General features: G+C 40.9%; 1 protein-coding gene across 1 annotated transcript in view; it reads left to right on the top strand.

Moving 5' to 3' along the window:
* clybl (citrate lyase beta like) overlaps positions 1–10889 on the top strand; it is a 59712-nt gene extending 48823 nt beyond the window's left edge. Inside the window, exons 4-8 of the mRNA XM_017410105.2 lie at positions 514–615; positions 1900–1993; positions 2920–3087; positions 7605–7729; positions 8510–10889. Of these exons, the coding sequence (XP_017265594.1) occupies positions 514–615; positions 1900–1993; positions 2920–3087; positions 7605–7729; positions 8510–8605 (585 nt within the window). The 3' untranslated portion in view covers positions 8606–10889. The remainder of the gene's footprint in view (positions 1–513; positions 616–1899; positions 1994–2919; positions 3088–7604; positions 7730–8509) is intronic.
* Positions 10890–20712: the final 9823 nt, after the last annotated feature.

Below are 20712 nucleotides of genomic sequence, written 5' to 3' on the forward strand. Positions count from 1 at the left end.
GTTTGAAGGACTGAATTGGAAGGAGTGCCACTACTGTTTAGTTAGAAGTTTATTCTGTTCTTAAACCACAAATTTAAAAAAAAAAAGTACTTGTCTATTTAATTTCAAATATTACTACAAAAGTTTTTTTTTTCTTGTGCTAAATTCCCGTTAACTCAGTCTTCTATACTTTTACTGTTCAGAATTTCCTTGTTTAAATGCCAGTTGACAAAAATCCATTGAGATTATCAGAGCCATAGAACAGAAACATGATCAAAACAAAAAATTCCCTTCTGATAAAATCAGAGTTTCAAATAAGTTGAAGCTGAAAACTTATATTACTAAATAATATAGCAGAGTGTGCTTCGACGAAGCATAAAAATCCCATGGATGTGAAGGTGTGAGTGTGATTGTACGAAGCCCTGAGAGCGGACTAATTCGTTGTGATTGTTGAGAGGTTTGTTGCTTCCTCGTCACAGAAACAGTGGGCTTTGTTAATGAGTTGCGCCTGAGACGTTCCCTCGGTGTGCTTAGTTTGTTGACAGGTTTCAGCACAACTTGAAAGGACGGACGATGACAGAACCCGTTCGCCTCGTCACCTTTGTGGAAACCGCTGTGGGCCTGCTCAATTTTAAGGTAAATTACAACTGAAACCCCGCCCTATCCAAAACAAAAAAAACTGCACACGTAAGACGTTTCGGCTGTTTGTCCATTGTTTGCTCTAGATTAAAGACAGCATCAGCGTGTAGGGAACTCCACATGTCCAAAATAAAAAGGGATTGTAGACTGCCTCTCAAAATGAGCCTTTTGAGGCTGTTTTTTCCTGTTTCTGTCCCTCTTCAGACATGCTGACATTTTTAATTAGTGCTGCTTTAATATCATCATAGTAGAAAAGTTCTTGATGATGTTTTGGAACGCTTCAAATGGGTTTCTGTTAAAATACAGCATGACCTTCAGCTACTTGGGTGGGGAGGGGGACAGTTTTGGAGGATTTGGGGAGAAACCAGCTGGCATTTCTTCTTTTGGTTTGTCTTTCAGTTCTTCACTCTCATTCTGCGTTTGGGTTTGTGGTTGTGAGTGTGTGTTCTGATGGCAGGGGGGGGGGCCTTTGAGCGCTTTCTCGAACACACCCTGTATTTTTTGCCCAGACTGAACACCAGGTTACAAGCATGGAAATAAAAAAGAAAATTAAAAAAACTTGCTGTGGCACAGCTAGCGGTGGTAATAATTTGGCGGTTCAAAAAAGAAGGGAGCATGAAACACATTCATTTTGTTTTACACCCTCACCACAGACGATCAGGACTTTTTTTCCCCCCTTTGTTGAATGACTGCAGCTGCTGGTTTAAGCTTTTAGTCTAACACAAATTCAATTTGTTGCTTTAATTTTATATCTGTCACATTTCCAGCAATTTTTTTTTTTATCATTTGACACAATAACTCTAATAAATCTACATGAACCGTGAATAGCAGCTTCCTAAAGTAACTCATGACATAAATACACATTTAGAAAAACCAAACTTGTAGGATGGTTAAATAAGGCAAACAATATTTTACAGCTTCATTCTTAACTTGAACAAGACATATTTAAAATATGTTGTGGTGAAATAATAACACTTTCCTAAATTCTCAGTATTTGCAGTCATTTGGGACAAAGAGGCATCCCTCACTGCCACTGCTGCTTGTCTGTGTTGGTTTTCTTTATGTTTCAGTGATGTCAGTTTTCTGTCTTCAGTAAAATGTCTTAAATAATGTATTTTTGTAATAAAACTGAGAGTAGTTGAGCAATTACGGCTGTTCTAATGCAGTATCCTTATTGAATATAATCAGGAGCATTTTCACCATTATGTTCAAGATTGATTTCCTGTTTGCTACAGTTTTCCTTCCGTCTGCCTGTATCCTGTTGCTGTATACATTCTCTAGGCTGTGTGTGAGGAAATCCGTCAGCTCGCTCCTAAGGCTGGTCTCCATCACGATGGCGTGGTGTTTGGCTCCGATGACTTCTGTGCCAGTATAGGTGAGAACCCCAGACTCTGCTTAGATCCCACATGCTTCTAGATTTCTCCTTTTGTGGCAGACAGTATCAGTAACACTGGACGTGAAAGTTTAATTTTCTGCCTGAATACAGATTCTACCTAAGAGATGACTTGTATTTCTCTTATTTTGAACAAATGATTATATAACTGTAGTAAACAGTTGAAATCGCAGTTTTATTTTAGTTCAAAGATAATTTGTAGGTGTGTGATGGTGCAAAATGACGTGTCGTGATACAAAAAAAAAAAAATGGGAGGGGGTAATGTTTGTATCAGAACACCTGATATAGCTTTTGGTCCTTAATGAGTTGCCTGTAGGTTGTTTACTCACTGTTTTGTCTGTCTAAGAGTGATGAATAACAAGATAATGAAACCCAACAAGTTTAACTGCACATTGACTCCATTTTTTAGTCTTATGTTGATTTAAATGTGCTGCAAATGAGAACCAAGCATATTGTTTTATAGTTTAATGCTTCTATTCTCTCAACTTTATCCCTGACCTATCTGGTGTGTTCCTTGGTCTTCATGATGCTGTTTGATCACTAATGTTCTGTAACAAAGCTCTGAGGTCTTTACAGAACAGCTGGATTTAAACTGAGATTAAATTACACACAGGTGGGCTTTGTTTACTAATTAGGTGACCTCTAAAGCCAGATGGTTGCACTGGATTTTAGTTAGGGATATCAGAATAAATGCCCTTAGTAGAAATGCACTCCATTTTCCTTCCACTTCATAATTATGTGCTACTCTGTGTTGGTCTATCACATAAAATCCCAGTAAAATACTTTGGGGTTGTAACGTGACAAAATGTGCAGAACTTCAAGGTGTACGAGTGCTTTTTCAAGGCACTGTATGTATTCTTTATCGTCCCTTATCTCCACTTCTTTCCTTGCATGTTGACCAACTTTAGGTGCCACACGGACTAAAGATGCCAGAGAGCTTCTCTATGCCAGGCAGAAGGTGGTTGTGACCACCAAAGCTTTCGGGTTGCAGGCTGTCGACCTGGTTTACATAGACTATAAAGATGTGGAGGGCCTGAGGCAGCAGGCCAGAGAAGGTGCTCTCATGGGCTTCACAGGTAAAGTTTCTGTCTCTGCATCTGACTTTGGTCGTGAGGAATATCTTCCAGAGGCTTCTCTGTTAAAACACTTGCTTCACATTGTTCTCACTTGTTGTTCTGAGTCTTGTGCTGTATATTCATTCATATGGCAGAGAATTTTAAACACTCATCAGCAGACACCATTCAAGCTATTTGACTATTTAGTTTTCACATTTCTTGCATTTAGAAATTACCTACTTGATAAAAATTTTCAAATGCAGTCTAAAAACTCAATAACTTCAAATATTTACTTTTATTGCATTTAGACGTTTTTATTAAATGTGTGTACACTTACTTTGCTTCTTGTCATGTAGATATAGATTTCTGCTGAGGCCAGCATCAGTGGTTGTATGTTTGTTCATCGTGCATCTCTGTGTATGCTTGCTCTTATTTTAATGTTTGCAAGTGTGACCAAATAATTTTTTCATTCTTCCTCTCCTTCCGAATATATTTTTATTTCAGTTGCTTTCGTTTCTTGAGGAGTTTAAACTTATTTCCCTTTAAAGCAGTAGTTCAGATATTTTGGTGTGGGGTTCTGTGGAATGGTTGCGAACAATTAGCATCTTATCTGTTGTAGATAACACTTTGAAAGGTCTCAGGTTAATGAAATACATTCCAGAGGAGTCCAAGACCAGAGTGGACTGATGTTGTCCTAAAACAGCTTAAATCGCAAAACATTTATAGGTGTTCGTGACTACATTGTTTAATAAATCTTTACATCTACATCAGTTTTGTCTTACATGGTTATTTACATAGAATTCTGTGGTTATTTGCAAGCTCAAATAGCCGCAGCTAGCTGTAGCACTTCCAGTGCAGGCTGAGGCACTTTCTAGAAGAATATCATAATATTTCTATGTGAAACTGACCGTGATGTAAAAGTTTATAAAATAGTGTTTGCATTCACCTCAATGAGGTTTTTGTGATCTAAAGTGTTTTAAGACGGCAATTTAGTTCTCGCCCCACTTAGTCTAATTATTAGCTTGTTAATCTAGTTCAAATTAAACTCTTATTTTTCCAAACTGCAGTTATTCAGAGAGCCATCTATAACAGGTAAGATATTAATTGTTTATAAGCTTTCTTCAGAACCCACTATAAAAGATCTGAACTATCGCTTTTTTTTTTTTTTACACAGAAATTATGAAATAAAAAATAGAATTGATAGCTTCTTTTGTTTTTCCTTCCAGTGTGTCAGTATTTTAACACAGTCGTATCAGGCAGCAGTTGCACTTGAGGAAAAAAAAGCTGGAAGAGACACTGAATCCTTGACTTGCACTTCATGGGGCACTTGCTGAGTCGCGCACAACGCCTGCACGTTATGTTATATCATAGTGTAGGTTGAGCTTCTTGCTGTTTCACACAGACACTCATCCAGGAGACCTTGTTGGCCACTTCCACTCTGCTGCTGCAGGCTCGTGTGTCTTTTTTAAATACTTTTTATGTTCTAATTCAATGTCTCCTCTCATCCTGCAGCTGCAGAGTCGATTTTACACTTGGCACCGGGATTCCTCAAATTATGACAAGTAATACCTGTCTTTAATTAGTTTGAAATTGCTTGAGCCAGAATGATTTGCAGTCCATCGCCTGTGAAAAGTGGAACATGGGGTAAAAGCTGAGGGAAACAGCTGGTTAATGAAATAAATGCTCAGATCTGATGTTGACCAGAACCATTCAGAGCGCTGGATTAGTGCCTCACAAGCCGTGGGCACTCTGTATAATCTTGGTTAGTAGCTATTACTGGCCCATGTGTGCTTAAGCAATAATACGGTGCAGCCAAAAGCTCTACCTGTGCAGTAATTGACCTTGGCACGGCCTAAGCTGAGTACAGCACCCATTAGCACAGAGCACAGAACACACTGGTGTTCCGTACTCGAGAGCATAATTCTGTGAAGCTTTAGATATCAAATGCAGGATGTCAGATGAAATTGTTATAAATTTGGTCATTTAAAACAACATGTTTACTTTACAGCCTTGCTGTTTATATGTTATCAGTTGCTGGTAAAAATGATCCACTTCCTCTGAAAATCTTTGCTCTCAGGGACCACATTTCACTTCCATCCCCAGGACCCTGCCCATCATTCGCCTGAGAGCACTTTGCTAAATAGCTATCCTCCAATAAGATGCCAGCAACACATGGCAGCCTGGGATTGGCTGCAGGGCACGAATGATGTCTTTTAGGAGAACCAATGGATTGTAACTGAGGGCACCTGAGTCACCCAGTCTGCTCCTTTAAACCAACATTTTCCTGTTGTCCTGAACACCTCCTCAAACGCAGTGTCACACTGACATTACCTGACACCCTCTTACAGTACGTCCAAGCCTGTCAGCTTCAAGCACGGAAATGGTGTCCCGTTTTTCTGACAAGACGTAAAACAGGTGGCAGTGGAAGGAATACGCACGCTCTTTTTGCTTCTGTCCTAATAGCAAGCAACACACTCGCCCGGTTGTACTGTAAACACACAGCATGATATTGTATTCCAACATATTTTATTTTTTCATCCATGTAAATATTGCAGTTCTTGTGACACAAAAACGCAGTTGCTCACATGCTGTACAGTCACGCTTATACGTCGGTATGGTTTATTTTTTCACTCATTTGCATTTCACAAATCCTTGCAAATGATTATAATAAATAAACTAGCAGTTAATGAGTAATGCTTGCTTGTGAGTAATTGCCCAAGCTTTTAATCACTGCGTGTTGACTGCGTGACCGCTGTGTGTGTGTTTTTTCTGAGGTTAACTAGGGTGAGCACGGAGCTTGGATGAAGGGAGTGGGGTTCTCTCCTCCCCTTCTTCTTCTCCCCCCTTTCTTGAGCTATTTTGTAGCCCGCCCGCTTGGCCACCTTGAAGGATTTGTTGCTGGCGACAGAGCTAAGCCCTAAAGTGTTGAGTTTCCCGCTGGCTGCCGCTGAGCCGACGTTCGCGCCAGACATTTCATAACCTTAACTTTATCGCTACAAGTTTGATCTGCAAATGTACATGGGATTATGTCTGCGGCGTTCACCCACATTTAACTGAAAGGGGAGGGGGGCCTGTGGCGGGTAGAGTCATAACTCCTTGTTAGGCTTCTGTTACAGCTGGTGAAACAAGGATTTTCCTCATCTGACCAATCTCAGTGCAACAAGATATAAGTGGGGCTGCACGATGTATCAACATTTTTTTCCTCATTGGAATTATTAGTGTGTATCGTAAAGGGTTGCTATAAATCACAGACAAAAACACAAACTGCACCGATTTAGACGATTGTGGCTGAAATGCTAAAGCCAAAGTTCCTGCACAATCTTGAAAAGTGTGACAACATATAAAATTGGCTTCTAGTAATGTCTAAGTCTGAAAAAGTAAAGACAAAAGATGATATAATTTGGAGAAACATTTGTGTTTCTATTTTGTAAAAGGGGTTCCTAAAGTTGGTGTGAAGACCCCACCATGGGTCTTGGAATACTAAGTGCAGGGTCCTGAGATAGTCTCCAGAAATTAAATTAAACTTAGAAATGACAAATTTTCACCTTAACTGTCACTAAGAATTAAAACGGTGGTGATAAATGAATAAAATTGGTATTGTCGTTGGTAAGGCTGTTAATATTGTTAAGTTTTAACTGGTCATAGTTGTGGTTGGAAGCCTCTTCATTATTTTGTGGGTCTGAATCGGCAAAGTTTAGGCATCACTTTTCGAAAACATACAAATTTGAAATTCCAAATTTGCTCAAAAAAGTACTTTTTATATGAAGCATGGCCATATTTGTAGTTTTAGTTCACAAGCTCAAATAGTCACTCTAATTATGCACATTGTGTTATGTTTCACAAACTGTATATAACCTGTTGGTCTAGCCCATAAACTGCTTTATCTGTTTTATTCTGCACTGGAACATAGTTTTAAGAAATTAAATGAAAGTGAAGACCTGTACTGTTTGGTTAAGAGCATAAACTCATTACAAAAACAGGCAACTTTTTTCCCAAAATGTTGTTTCCTCTATTCACCTTCAGTGTACAGTCTTGTGTTATTACAGAAGAAGCTTGTAATGACTCATCAAAGACGAGCTGAGAAATTTAAATTTGAGTCTGGAATTTTGAAATAGGTTGTTTTGACCATTGTGATGACATGGAGAGAAGTAAAGAAAAGATGGGTTTAACGATATTGTTGTGATATTTATTGTTAATAAATCCATTGCATGGTCTCCTATTATCGTCCAGCACTGTGGCTGCACAAAATTAGTCAGTCCAGACTTGTGTGTTTCCACTTTGTCCTCTCTCATTACCTCCCTGAGTTGTTATTTCTCTCTCACAGAGCAGTGCCAGCTGTCACACAGTTTTTTTCCTCACGCAGTTTTGTGCATTTCAGCACCAATTTGTAAAATAAAAAAAGATAGACACAGGCAAATACACTGCAAGTAATAATTAAGTTTCACCAATATGCACCGTATCTTTGTTTAAGCAAAAACAAAAACGTGAGTCTTCTGTTTAACGTCGAGTGAAACGTTGAATGTGTGTTGTCTGCACAGGTAAGCAGGTTATTCACCCGGGGCAGGTCCAGGCTGTTCAGGAAGAGTTCTCCCCGAGTCCGGACAGGGTCCAGTGGGCCAGAGAGCTCATTTCTGCTTTTAATCAACATCAGAAAGAAGGAAAGGTAACAATTGTAGTGTTTGATTTCACACTCACATTATTTATAGTTTAAAATATCATTTTGATTTTTCTTTCATTTTAGTGTAGCGTTATGCTAATGCACCTAATAAAGAGGGTTAGCATAATAGGATCTTTTATATAGCGAGACGACCAAAGAAACTTTACCACATGTATGTCTCCAGCATGAATGAGTGTCCGTGCTGCCCTGTGTGCTGCGATGACACGGGTGTTTCTCTGCTTTGATGCTCGGCCTGATCCCTTTGTGTGTCCCCTCGAACACCTCCGTAGCTCCAAAGAATACATACTGTACACCCCTGGGTGACTCTCGGAGACGGCTCGGGACAGTGAGCCGGGGAAGGGGGAGTCGGGCCAATTAAGTGTACAATATTATTGTCCCTAATTTAGTGCATGGTTGGAGCCTGTGTGTTGAGCTCTGTGGGCTATCTGCTGAGGTAATACACAATCTGCCCACACCTCTCTCCCTGCCAGGGCATCGCCTGAGGGACTCATATCTTCCCAATTCCTCTGCCGTCGACTTCATGTGTGTTTTTTTTCTTGCTTTTTGTGTCTTTTTCTGTTTGCGAAGGCTTAAATGTAGACAATTTTCCTCTTAACATGACAGGTGCTTGCTTTTGACAACGCTCACCTCCAAGTGTTACTGTTTTTCTGACCGCACATTTATGTAATTAATTCAGTTTTTGCATCGCTCTCAGAACAGCATTCATTTCTTGTGTATTTCCGTCTCTTCTTTTTCTGCCCTCCCCCTGTATGCAAACCTCTTCAGGGTGCATTCACCTTCCGCGGCAGCATGATTGACTTGCCCTCGCTGAAGCAGGCTCAAAACATCATGACGCTTTCCGCCGCGGTGCCAAAGAAATAACACAATGTTTGGAGAAGAAACGGGAGGCACCAAACGACTGAACCCCAACCGGAGAGGTCAAAGGAAACTGGAAATGGAAATCAGCACTTCAGAAACTTTTTTTTTTTAAACCAACTCCCATTGCCTGGATACAGAGGAAACCGTTGCTTGTATTTATGGTTTTAGAAATCGCCAGGATGTTTTGATTTGATTCAGTTACTTTTTGCTGTTTTTAATTAATACAAACACACAGTGAGTGTGAATGGCATTCGCCTCTTGAGACAAAGCCCGTGTGTCTTTTTGGCATGCCCTGCAGTGTGTGTGCTCGTACTTTTCCATCTCTTCGGTGCCATGATGAATGCTCTCCCATCTCCACAGCCAGGCTGAGGGGCGAGAGGGTAAACAAACACATCACTCTGCCGTTCTCGGTCTATTCATCGAGCCCAGATCTTAAAGTCAGGCCTCAGCTGCTGGTCTTCTGTCGGTCTGTCAAACTTCAAAACATGGCTCGCTTAAAAAAAGGAAAAAAAATAAAGAAAACAGATCAAATGGTGTAAACTCACAAGTTTTTTCAAAATATTTTTTTTATTTTTCGCCTGAGTAAAACAACGCAGCTTTCTGTCACTTAGAAAGTGTGCTGGGCCAAGGCCTGAACAAAAATATAGTTGATGCAGAATTGATCAAATTCTCATTTAACTCAATCGTCTTCTTCTTCCAGAACTATTTAATCAACAGTGGAACAGGGAAAAAATGAACTTCCTAACAAGTTGAGCAAAGAAGTCACAAATGGAAGTACAAAGAGGCTCTTTGTGGAGCGCTTGTCCACGTCTGACTCGCAGAGAGACTGTGAAGTGGGTGTGATGTTCGAATGAGACAGATTAGTGGCCATGTTGCTCCAGCAGACCAGGACCGAGGCTTTGTCTCTCTGACTGTGGATGGGAGGATAATTGGGGGGGTGTTGAATGGTTAATAGTGCCATTGGTGACCATGGTAATGAAAGGCGCCATACCTCCTCTCTACCCCAACTCATCCACTCCTTTCTCTCTCTCTCTCTCTCTCTCTCTTTCTTTCTCTCTCTCTGTGTGTGTGTCTCTCCCTTACTGTATGATCTATTGTGTCTGGGGCAGAGCTGGTGTCTGTGCCAGGCCAGGCCAGACGAAAAAGAAAAAAAAAAAAAAAAAAGACAGAAGCCACTCCTGAGTCCAGCCAAACACCCCAACAGTAAGCCGACTCTTTGGCATCTGGTACGTCTCTCAACCTTGGATTACTTTTTTTTTCTGCCGTGAATACACACTTAGCCTGTTTGTATTCGCTAATCAAACACCCTGAGGTTAGCTGGTAAAACCAATATTTGCGACTTCCATTGAATAAATTCAAAAGTAGAATTCGTGTAGAGCTTTGTGGTGAGACTTTGCAGATTTTCAACATGGACAAGCAATGTCACAAACTTGGACAGATAAATTATAACTGAAATTGAAGAAGATTGCAATAAATCAGACAAAAATTACATGCAAAAACTATATATTTTACATGTAGTTGGCACATGGAGAGTGTTGTGATGACAGAACATGTTTATACAAACTTATATTCAACAATAATGTCATAATTTTATGTTTTTTTTAATATTGTCAGCCCTTGAAATGCACTTTTTACTTTATGTTGTCATAAAGTTTTGTTCTGGCTAAACTATGAAAGTTTGTAACTTTTAAAGCCTCATTTGCAGCTGAGACTGTTGCAATTCAGAGAGGAAATTTCAATAAAACCAAAAGTAAAGACGTTTCGCTTTTGTCTTTGCTGTTATATAGTTGAAGTCCCTGTTTCTCGGTGTTTAAACGGCTGTTATTGCCGTTTAATCAAATCATTACCTCAGTAAAACGGAGCAGCTCCAGCAGCCTGTGTGCCAGCGCTGCGGAAGTGCATTAAAACGACCACAGAAAGTCACTCACTGCCGGCTTCTCCCGGCTGTGAATGCGGAGCACAGTGACTCCACCGGAGCATGACTTTAGTTCTGAAGGAGGCCGGTTTGATGGGACAACTTGAGTCTCCAAGCTTCAACAGGTGCTCCCCACCCCTCCACACACACACACACCCTGCAGACAGGAAGGAAGACCTCAGACTGAGGAGGCAGAGCTGGGACATCAAGCAGAGACAAAAACCAACCTTTTTCTGAGGAGGGACAGGAAATTATAAGACTTTAAGAAACCGTTTTGTTCCCTTAAAAACAGAAACTGTTTTTTTCACACTGTTTCAGTTTTTTGCTCAGGTTTTTGTGTGTCACTGCTAAGATTTTAAATAAAGTAACACTGAAAAAAAGTAAAATGATTAGAGGAATCCCTTCATGTCTTCCTATGCTGTGTAAATCTGACGTTTTTATTCTAGCTTTATATGTGGAATTGATTTTATTTTCTTTTTTTTAAGGAAAGAAAAAGAAAACTCTCCTCGTTTTATTTAAACACATTTATCTGGTATATTCCCCGAGAGATTAAATTACAATTAACACGATTATAAGATCACAAAATTGTGACGGGAATCAATTAGGCTGCAGAGCGCCGTTTCACAGCCCGGTAATGTTTTTTTTTTTTCCTCTTTCTTCTGGTTTAGATTGCTTTCATAAATAATGAGGGACGTGGCGCAGGCGGAAAGGGGTAAAAAAAAATTGCATGTATGCAAAACACCGTCGGAGGAAAATTAAAACGAAATGTTTTACATATTTTTCCATTAATCTAAATGGGACCCGTGTGGGGCCAAAGATAGTTTTCTTCTAATTCCCCGCCCGGGGATGCTCAAATAATGACTTGATGTTTTAATAGACTTGTAATGAGAATATATGACGAACTAATTGCGGCGAAAAGATGATTCTGAAGCCATAAAACACGTCGTTTTATTGGGGCTTATTGCTGCACAGTTTGAGATGAGTGGCTTCTTCACATTATATTTATATATATTTGAGGCTGATCGGGATGAAACATTCAGGTTTGGGGGATAATTAACTCCGTTTCAACATCCAGGAATGATGCTTTTTGTGGATTTTTTTTTTTCTTTTCCAAAAGCTGTTCCTTCGTAGAAAAAGTGTGACAAAAGTGTTCAAATCTGCTCTTAATTTGGAGCATTTCACAGCCCCTCAGGCACACAACAAAATGTATTTTTCTTTATCAATTGCTGCTTTTAAAAATATATATTTAAAAGCGGGGCTTTTAAATTGGAAAGAAATTAGCTCTTTTGTTTTCTTCGTTTCAGGAAAAAATAATAATTTAGCAGCTAAAATCAAATAAGAAAGTGATGGTAATAATAATAATAATAATAATAATAATAATAATAATAATAATAATAGTGGGGACGTAAACGCACCATACATGGTATTTGCGGTAATTTCCTGCCTCCTGAGTGTGGTTTGATTTTAGCTCTTTTATAGTCCTTTTTTATTAATTAATTAATTTATTTATTTTAACTGAGTCTTGTTCCCTTAAAATCGAGACTCATCTGGCCCAAGTGGACCATCACTAACTCCATTTAAAAAGCTCTTTTATCCGCAGCAAAGAGGATGGAATCGGGGGCTGTGTTTATTGTCTAATAATTAAAAGCTAGATAAAATATATATTTGAATCAATTAATCTTCCTATATTTTTTATTAATCAAGCAAGTCATGCATCTGTTCTAAAGATGTTTATTATTCCTGTATTACACTCTGCAGCTCTCTGAAGGCCTTCATGCAGAGTTGAAGTTCTTGATGCCCGTTTCCTCCCAGAATGATCTGTTGCTTGTTAAAAGAAAAAAGAAGAAAGAAAGAAAGAAACCGTGTTTAGGAACAGAAGAAGTGAAGGTCCTCGGGGCTTGAAGCTTCCCGGTTTTGCAAAGTAGGGATCGTGGCGTCAAAGATGATACTTTGTGCCACATTTTGTGTTGCTTTAAAAAAATAAATTATTTCTATAGGTGGCATTACCTCCCCCCTCTTCCTCCTCCTCCTCCTCCTCTTCCTCTCCGGATTCACTACTTCTTCTTAACCGGGCCCAGATCAAAGGGCTGACCGGCCCGACGGAGACCCCCAGAAACCCGCCCGCTTTGTCTGCTTGTTGCCAGGAGTGAGGAAGAGGAGGAGGGGTGGCATAATCAGACTCCAGGCACCGCTCTACAACTTTATGAAGATTTATTTATTTATTTATGGCATTCTAAAGCTTCGCCTGTCATTCCACTGGAGTTTCGAACATCCCAGAAGTTTCCTTTATTGGCATTCTTGGTCCCCGGGCTGTTGGTTCATGCCGAAATATCTCTGATCAAAATGCACTTTCTCCTTAATTAAATGGGTGTATTAAATAAGAAAAAAAATAATAATTAAAGCGCAACTTCGACTCATTCGAACAATTCCTGTTGTCCCTGAACGCACCGCGCTAGAATTGACAGAGGGAAATAATAAAAAGGAAATAAAAACAACAACACCTCATAAAACGAAGAGTTGAGGTGTGTATGATCACACACGAGCAGGAGCAGAAATCATCATTTCGCGCCTGCTCCTAATAGGCAATTAGGCTTTTAACTCAGTTCACTTAAAATGATGGTTAATTTCCGTCTTCGTGCAAGAAATGGTTAATATATATATGTTATATGTCTACGTTAATATTAGAAAATAAAAAGGTCGGACATTAAAGCAACTTTTCTCCCGCGTGTATGTGTGTGTGTGTGTGTGTCTGCTAATCTGATCGCGCTCTGCAGAGCTTCATCCAGGCGTCGCAGTTTTGAACTTATTTATCTGCGGCACGTGAAGGTTTGAGGAGAACCTGATCAGCTAGTGCCGATCCGCGTCGAGCTCCACTGGACCGAAGGAAGCCAGGTGTCTGTGTGTGTGTGTGTGTGTGGCGCGGCTCCGTTCAACCAACAACCCCATTTGCGCATTTTAAAATCCCGACCAACAGAATAACAGCTAAGACGTGAATCAGGTGCTAATTCACCCATTTTTTTTCGTACAAAATTACTCCCCCCCCAACCCACCCAGCCATCCAGCTTTTGATCTGCACCGGCCTCCACCCCCCACCCAGCTCCTCAGCCTCCTCCCTTCCCTGAGCAGGTGCAGGCCGCGTGCACCTGCACGCACAGCTGCGCGCACCTTTCGCCGCTCCGCGCCCTGGGCGCGCTGCGCTTCCGCGGGGGAGACGCCGCGACAACAGAACCTATAGGAGTCAGACGGTTCTCATCAGTTCCATTTAGGAACAAACATCAATCCCGAAGGTTAATTGTGTTTATCTAAACATCTGAACGGGATAAGTGTGGCTCTCTCCTGTCTGCCGTGCTCCGCGCTGCAACATGACACTACCCGATCCAATTAAACACGATAACCCCGCACTCACGTATTATTCTCCNCCCACACACACACACACACACACACACACACACACTCCCCCTAACCCTTCCTTCAAGTTGCTGACAAGCACTCTTGGTTTAGTGTGAAAGAGAGAGTCAAGAGCCCTCTCTTAATCCCGAGCACGACCACAAATTATTGAAAAGTGAAAGAAAAGCCCTCATTGGTCCTTGAGCTGGATAGTGTTTTCTTTGTCCTGTATTGTGGCTTTTTTTTTTCTTTCTTTCTTCCTTTCTTCCTTCCTTCCTTCCTTCAGTGTCCTTTAATGTGGCTCTTTACAGGGAAACCACGTTCTGGTGGCAGTTATTGGCTTCTGTCAGAAAGGACAATGAATACATTTAGAAACAGTCTATTTAGGATCTTGTTGGGATCCAAACCCGCGCGTTAACCTGAGAATTTAGGAGTCGTCGTCTTCCCCCCCAAAGTGGCCTTAATTGTCCCACCGTTTAAAGAGATTTAAACTCATCTTTTATATGTATATTTATAAGCAATAAATCTGGAACAGGGGCTTCCAAATGCAGCGTCTAATTAAGCAACAGCAAACACGGTGAACTAAACGAGACCTTTTGGGAAACTACGCGCGTTTTACGCAGCAAAGAGGTGGGTTTGTTCCATTGGGATCAACTCAGAATGGCATATTACCGAGGGATGTTGCATAAAAAAATACATAAATATATAAAAAAGATTAAAAAGACACGTAGTTGACATTAATCCTCTCTCTGAGACTCTAATGTAAACGGGGGTCCGATTAATGAAACACCACTTGCCCTTTGAATCTCGGTCACAGTGCGCAGGGAGAAGTTTGAACAAACTTTATTTGTTAAGTTGCCCGCATGTGTCAAACTCAAAGCCCGCGGGCCAGGTCCGGCACTTGTTATCATTTTATCTGCCCCAAAAGGTAACGTTTAAGCGGCTACCCAGTCTGGGACAGATTGAGTTTTTATCACTTACTCAGACTTCTCACAGAAGTTAGCAAATTGTGAAGCCTGAAAATAAAGTCAGAGTTTGGTTCTTTTTTTAGCAAATTGTTTATTTTGATGCACAATGAGCAACAAAGAACCTCCTGGAGATGAATTTAAAGCTAAGAAAAGAAGTCAAAAGATGTGTTTTTAATGTATTCTGTTCTCATTTTAACATCAAATTTTAGTAGCATGTTGGGATTTTTATTCAAGCATTACTCTATAGCTGACTTAATGGGTTTTGATCAAATGAATTACTAAGAAAGATTAAATGAAAAACGTCTGAAAGAGAGCAAGGCACATGAAAGAAATGGTAAGGATAAATCTTTTTAAAGTTGTTTTTTTTTAAACTGATAAGCCATGTTTGTTATAAATTCTTTACAATATGTCATTTGGAAGAGGAAATTTATATTTCTACATAAATAACTTAATATGATGCATCTCAAAATCAAGTTCTGTTTATATATTTTACAATAAATACTGACTGAGATTAACCCTCAGATATAGGACTAACATTTTATTCTGGCCTAACTGAGTTTTGACGCTCCTGCTTTACATGCAGGCGTCCTAAAAGATAAACCAATTTAGACGTAAGTTGCCTACAAATAACTTAGAAATCCTCTTTTTGGTAATTCCCTTGCAGGTTTATTTTATTTTCAAGTGATGATTCAGTTTATTTGTCTTTCCCAGAGGTTTGGACTCTAATGCACAATTAGAATAGGGTTTTTTTTAGTTTGTTTTTTTAGTTTTTGCCCAACAAAGCACACGGGTGGCTTATTATAATTCAGACTGAGAGTTTTCCCCCTATAGGAGCTGTGACAGACAGACAGAGGCCGGGTGAGAGAGGGGCCGATCTCCGCACCTCCCCTCAACACGCGCACGCCGCTCGGTGCAACAGGGGCCCCGCTTAATGAGGGCACCTATGGGGGCCCTCCTGGATGGAGAAGTGGCCTAACCTCCAGACAGAACTGAAGCACCTCCTACTTCTAGTTCTGGCTCCCCGCCGCCCCTTGGGGCATCACCTGCCACTGCCCTTGTCAATGGGAACTCATACTCCAACTTTTTACAAAGATAATGATGTGCAAGGTAATTTTTAAAAAAAAAACTTAGAACGAGCAGCTGTCTATGGGAAACTAACTTTTCTGTGCAAAGGAGGGGAGTGTTGCATTTCTTATCAAATTACCTTGTTACCTGTTTGTTTCGCCTCCCATTGAAATGAAGGCTCTCATTAGAGTATGCTAAGGTTACGGAGAGTCATATGAGCATTTATATCACAGGTTTCTGTGAGACTTAAAGGTTCTCCTTTGAGAAAGTTGGCGAACAATCAGTCACACTAATGGAATCCCCCTCTTTGTGCAGTGCTAAGATGGATAAGCTTTGATATTTTGTGAGATATACTGTCATTTACTGCATGACAAGTGTCTGCGAAAGGGCCACGGGGTCACCGTCCCCAGTGGAGCTGCCCTAATTATACAATTAGTCTTGTGATTGGGACAGTCCAGAGCCAAGTGTCCTGTGGGACAACCAGACACATTATGGCTGTCATCAGTATCTTCACAGCAAGTCGAAAGAGCTTACTGCCTCCCTATCTGTCGTGAAGAGTTGATTTCTGTCTGACTATACTTTTGCAGTGATTTTGTTAAGCTAAATATTAATTCAGGAGTACAGGAAGAAAGAGGAAATGGTTTAGTGGGTGAAGACACATCTGAGCTGTTTCCTGGACCACAATAGGTCATCTCAGTATTCCATCATTTTTGCCTTATAAGCCTCATTTTCAGGGCCCCACCAGACCGAGCCCGCATCTCTTTGAAGCTCAGGGTCAGATGGAGACCCCCATATCTCAGTCTTTATTGCCCATCCAGCCATATTTCCTTTCGGGCTTATCCCTGGTCAGTTGGAAAACATCAAGACGCCACATTTTCCCTCCTGACCATTCAGAGCCATATCTGCCGTCAGCAAACCCGGGTCCGCTAAAGCCAATGGGCTTGAAGCTTGTGATGTTTGGGATCCACGCAGGCTTCTCCGTGAAGTCAGAGGGAGGTCTGGGCACCACGTAGCTGAGCAGGCAGCAGTGTTTCCCCACTGGATGCTTTACCATTAGTGCTCTGGCTTATCACCTTGGATTAGGGGTCCTAGGGTGAGCCTGGAAGCTGTGAAAGATTGGTGACCAACTTCACCAGTTTGCCCGTGATGAACATGCAGGGGCTCAGCTACGCGGAAAGCCAGATGTTTGTAGCCGGAGCAGGAGTTAGACTCTTATCTGTTGTTGGCACAAATGCCCCCTTGTCTTTCTTTTATTAACAGGACTAATGCTCGAGTTCCCCTCGCTCATGTTCTTCCTCTTTATCCGGATCTAAGCCTTTTCTTGTCCTCTCTCTGGTTCCCAACGACGAAGCCCCTTCTCCCCCCCTCCCTTTCCCAGCTGCATTCGAGGGATTTCTCTCCTCCCTGGACGATGACCTTTTCTGCAATAAAACCAGATGCATTCAGGCCCAGCCCTCTGATGTTTGCAGCCATGATAGTTTTGCCCAAATCTGTCTCCGATACCATCTTTCCCCACTACGGAGAGGGTGATGGGGGTGGAATGAAGTATGGTTCTATAATTTTACTCAATCGCTGATAAGTTTTAAGATATAAGGAAGGAGGGGAGGTAGACATGTGGATTTAAATTAGATTATCAGGGCCCATGATGGTAAAAGTAATCCTTTATTTATGATGAGGGCCGAGATGCACCGTGTGTGAGCATAAGCATGTGTAAGGTTAGCTGCTTTGTGGAGTTGATAAGTCTACTTATATTGGTATAGTTACAATATTGTACTTATGGTGCTAATACAACTTTTTTCTTTTTTTTTATTTTTCAGAAAGAACAAGTCACATAATTTGTTTTATGTTTGCCAAAAGAGCTGCTGCTTACAAGCAGCTTCTCCCTTGTATACAAAATCCAAACACCCAACACTAAAAAGTCCATCTGGTTCTCTCTGATGGAGTAGTTCACCACTTCCCTCCACCCGCTCATCCCTACTTTCCAAGTACGCTGAAGCCTACATCCTGCATTTAGAGGCTTTTAGGAAAGCCTTGTCATTCAATAAAAGACTACCGGGGCAGCATGCTCACGCTTATCCGCACTTTAGGTTCTACTTTCTGGCCGGTGGGCCGTATAATGGGCCAGGTAAAGCGGGGCCCAACTCATGCGGTTGTCCGTGGACGACCTTGCTCCCCCTCACCTACTGCCTTGGAGTGGCTCCCAGTCCTGGGATGGGGGCTTTGGATTGGCACCAAGTCTCTACCCCCACAGATGTTACCGAGCCACCAGATATTACGTCAGCTTCTGAGTGATGTATCACGCTCTCGTGAACAGCAGTGCTCAAGCAGCCTGCGACAACACAGGGAAATCAGTTCGTCCATAACAGGTTCAGTTAAAATGCTTTAATGTTGGTGTTACACCGATCTATAACTTCAGAGATTATTAGTAGTTATACACTAAAATGATTATCAAACATGTAAAAATCACAAATATAAGGAAATAACGACTAAAGTGTTCAATAAATGCTCATGAATCGTGTTTATTTTAATGTGAAAACAACAGAAGTAGTGTATCACTTTTTTATTAATTTATTTCTGTTCCTTTTCTTATATTTTTCTCGTACACCTTTGCTTTTATTCCTTTTACACCTTAAATATAATTTAGCAGACGACTACTAAACATTTATGTAAAATTTGTCATATTATTTTTTATTTCAGTTAGAAATAAATTTAAATAATTTAAAACTGGGCAATTTATTTTATAAAACAGTTGGTTTTGGCATGGCCTTAAATGTCTAAAGATGAATTTCCATCTTTAGGATTAATCAGGTTCTGATAATTTCTTCCAAACCTATATGGGTTCATCATATCGCTTTATAGCAAGGTGAAATATAAAAATGGTGATGTGCACAGTAGCTAATTGATTTAATGAAGTTTCTATGAAACTAAAAGGTCCAGGTCAGTTGAGTAAAACCCCCTCTGGGAGCCTTTTGTCAGTCCTGCGCTCCTTTGGGAAACACATCGGGGCTAATAGGTGAAGCACAGCTGCTGAAGTTGGGCTGCAGAGGCGCGACATTCCCCCTGCAGACATCCGTCAAGCCGATTGGGAAACGGGACAAAGAATTCCCAGCTGAAAAAAAAGAAGTCCTCCTTCTTCGGATACAGTCAACGTTTAGGTGCACCTTAAAGTTTCCACCGAATTGAAGCAGAATCTTCACCTGACTTCTGCTCCTCTTGTCTTGTCTGCTTCTATTAGAAAACAGGATTTTTATTTATTTATTTTTTATTTTTTTTGGAAGTGGCTGCAGCTATCCCAGCCTCATTTTCTGTCTTCCCCATGAAACATAATATCAGGTAAGGTAGGGAGCTTGGAGGGGGGAAAAAAAAAGTTGGCAAACTGCCTGGAATGCAAATATGGGAACATGAAGGGAAAAAGGTGTGTTTGTGAGAAAAAGAGGTCACAGTTGGAAAAAGTTTGAGGAAAAAAAAAAAAAAAAGCAGGTGTAAATCTGCCCCAAAGGTGCACAATGTTCATTTAGAAGCTAACATCATTGACTTCACAGTTGTGTTACTTTATTAAAAGTTGAGTTTAAAAAAAAAGAGGATTGTGCTGTAAGTTTTACTGGAGAGGTGTGAACACGTCTGCTTGTAACCTGCACGAAAATAGGCAAATCCACATTAATTTGCTTTCTCGGGTTAGAGTCGGTCCTTCCATGGGGTCTTGACTTTCGTTTATCAGTCTTTCTTTTCTTTTTTTTTTTAATTTTTAATTAATTCATTTCTTTCTTTTTGTTATTTCCGCCTCGTGTAGGATGAGGAGGAAAGTGTGATCTGATTTAAAACGGGCCGAAGCTGTCACAAGGTGTTTCTGTGTGCGATCTCAAAGAAGAAGGGGGGTGGTGTGGGGGTGGGGGGTTGTCGGTGTGAAGAGGTGCTGCTTAGGGTCTCAACACCTTCCAACGCCCCCCACTTCCAAAAAAAAGAGAGTTAAAAAAATTAAAAATAGAGACACTGTTTGAGCTCTTCTAGCTTTTGCACCTCCTCCTCCTCCTCCTCCTCCTCCTCCTCCTCCTCCTCTCTCTGTTGCAGGTGCTCGGATCAAGCGTTTTATTTATTTAACCGAGACTCTTTTAACTTTTTGTGACCAGAATCATCACTTCACATGGCTGCCCCCCTCCTCCCTCCCTTCTTCTTTTTGGTGCGCATGCATTGTGCAGGCAGCATTCACAGAGATGGATAAAGCTTGTAAAGTCTGACAGGAGCGCGTTTGTTTTGGCTCAGTCTGAGAAATTACCGTTCGGACTTTCTTTTTTTTATTATTTAACGGGGGCGCAATTGAGAGGCAGTGATGTTCTCACTCACTGGGACTTTTACTCCCCCCCCTTCTCTCCCCCGACTCTTTCTCTCCTCTTTGTCCTCTCCAAAGTGGCGTCTGCATGTCTGACTCTTGCCAGTTACTGATTTGCAGGCAGTGTATATGTTAAGGTGGGCCCATGTAAGTGATTTTCACGGCCGTCCCACTAAAGGAGAACAAATCGCTGACAAAGGAGAGCCGTTCCCATTCAGCTGCGTCGTTAGGACAACCGAAAAGTATTCCTCAGATAATAAGTTGGACTTCAAAGCGTTTCTCACTGAAGGGTGACTGCTTCACTCCTTTTTAGTCCCCCACCCACCTCTCTGTGCCCCCCTTCCTCTTCCATTTTTTTTGGTTTTGTTTTGTTTGTTTTTGGAACTGCCTCTGGTTTATTTTTCATCTTGTTCATTTTATTTTGTTTCCAAACAAGACAAGGATTATT

Source organism: Kryptolebias marmoratus, linkage group LG6 (genome assembly GCF_001649575.2).
Source record: "Kryptolebias marmoratus isolate JLee-2015 linkage group LG6, ASM164957v2, whole genome shotgun sequence".
NCBI classification, from domain to species: domain Eukaryota; kingdom Metazoa; phylum Chordata; class Actinopteri; order Cyprinodontiformes; family Rivulidae; genus Kryptolebias; species Kryptolebias marmoratus.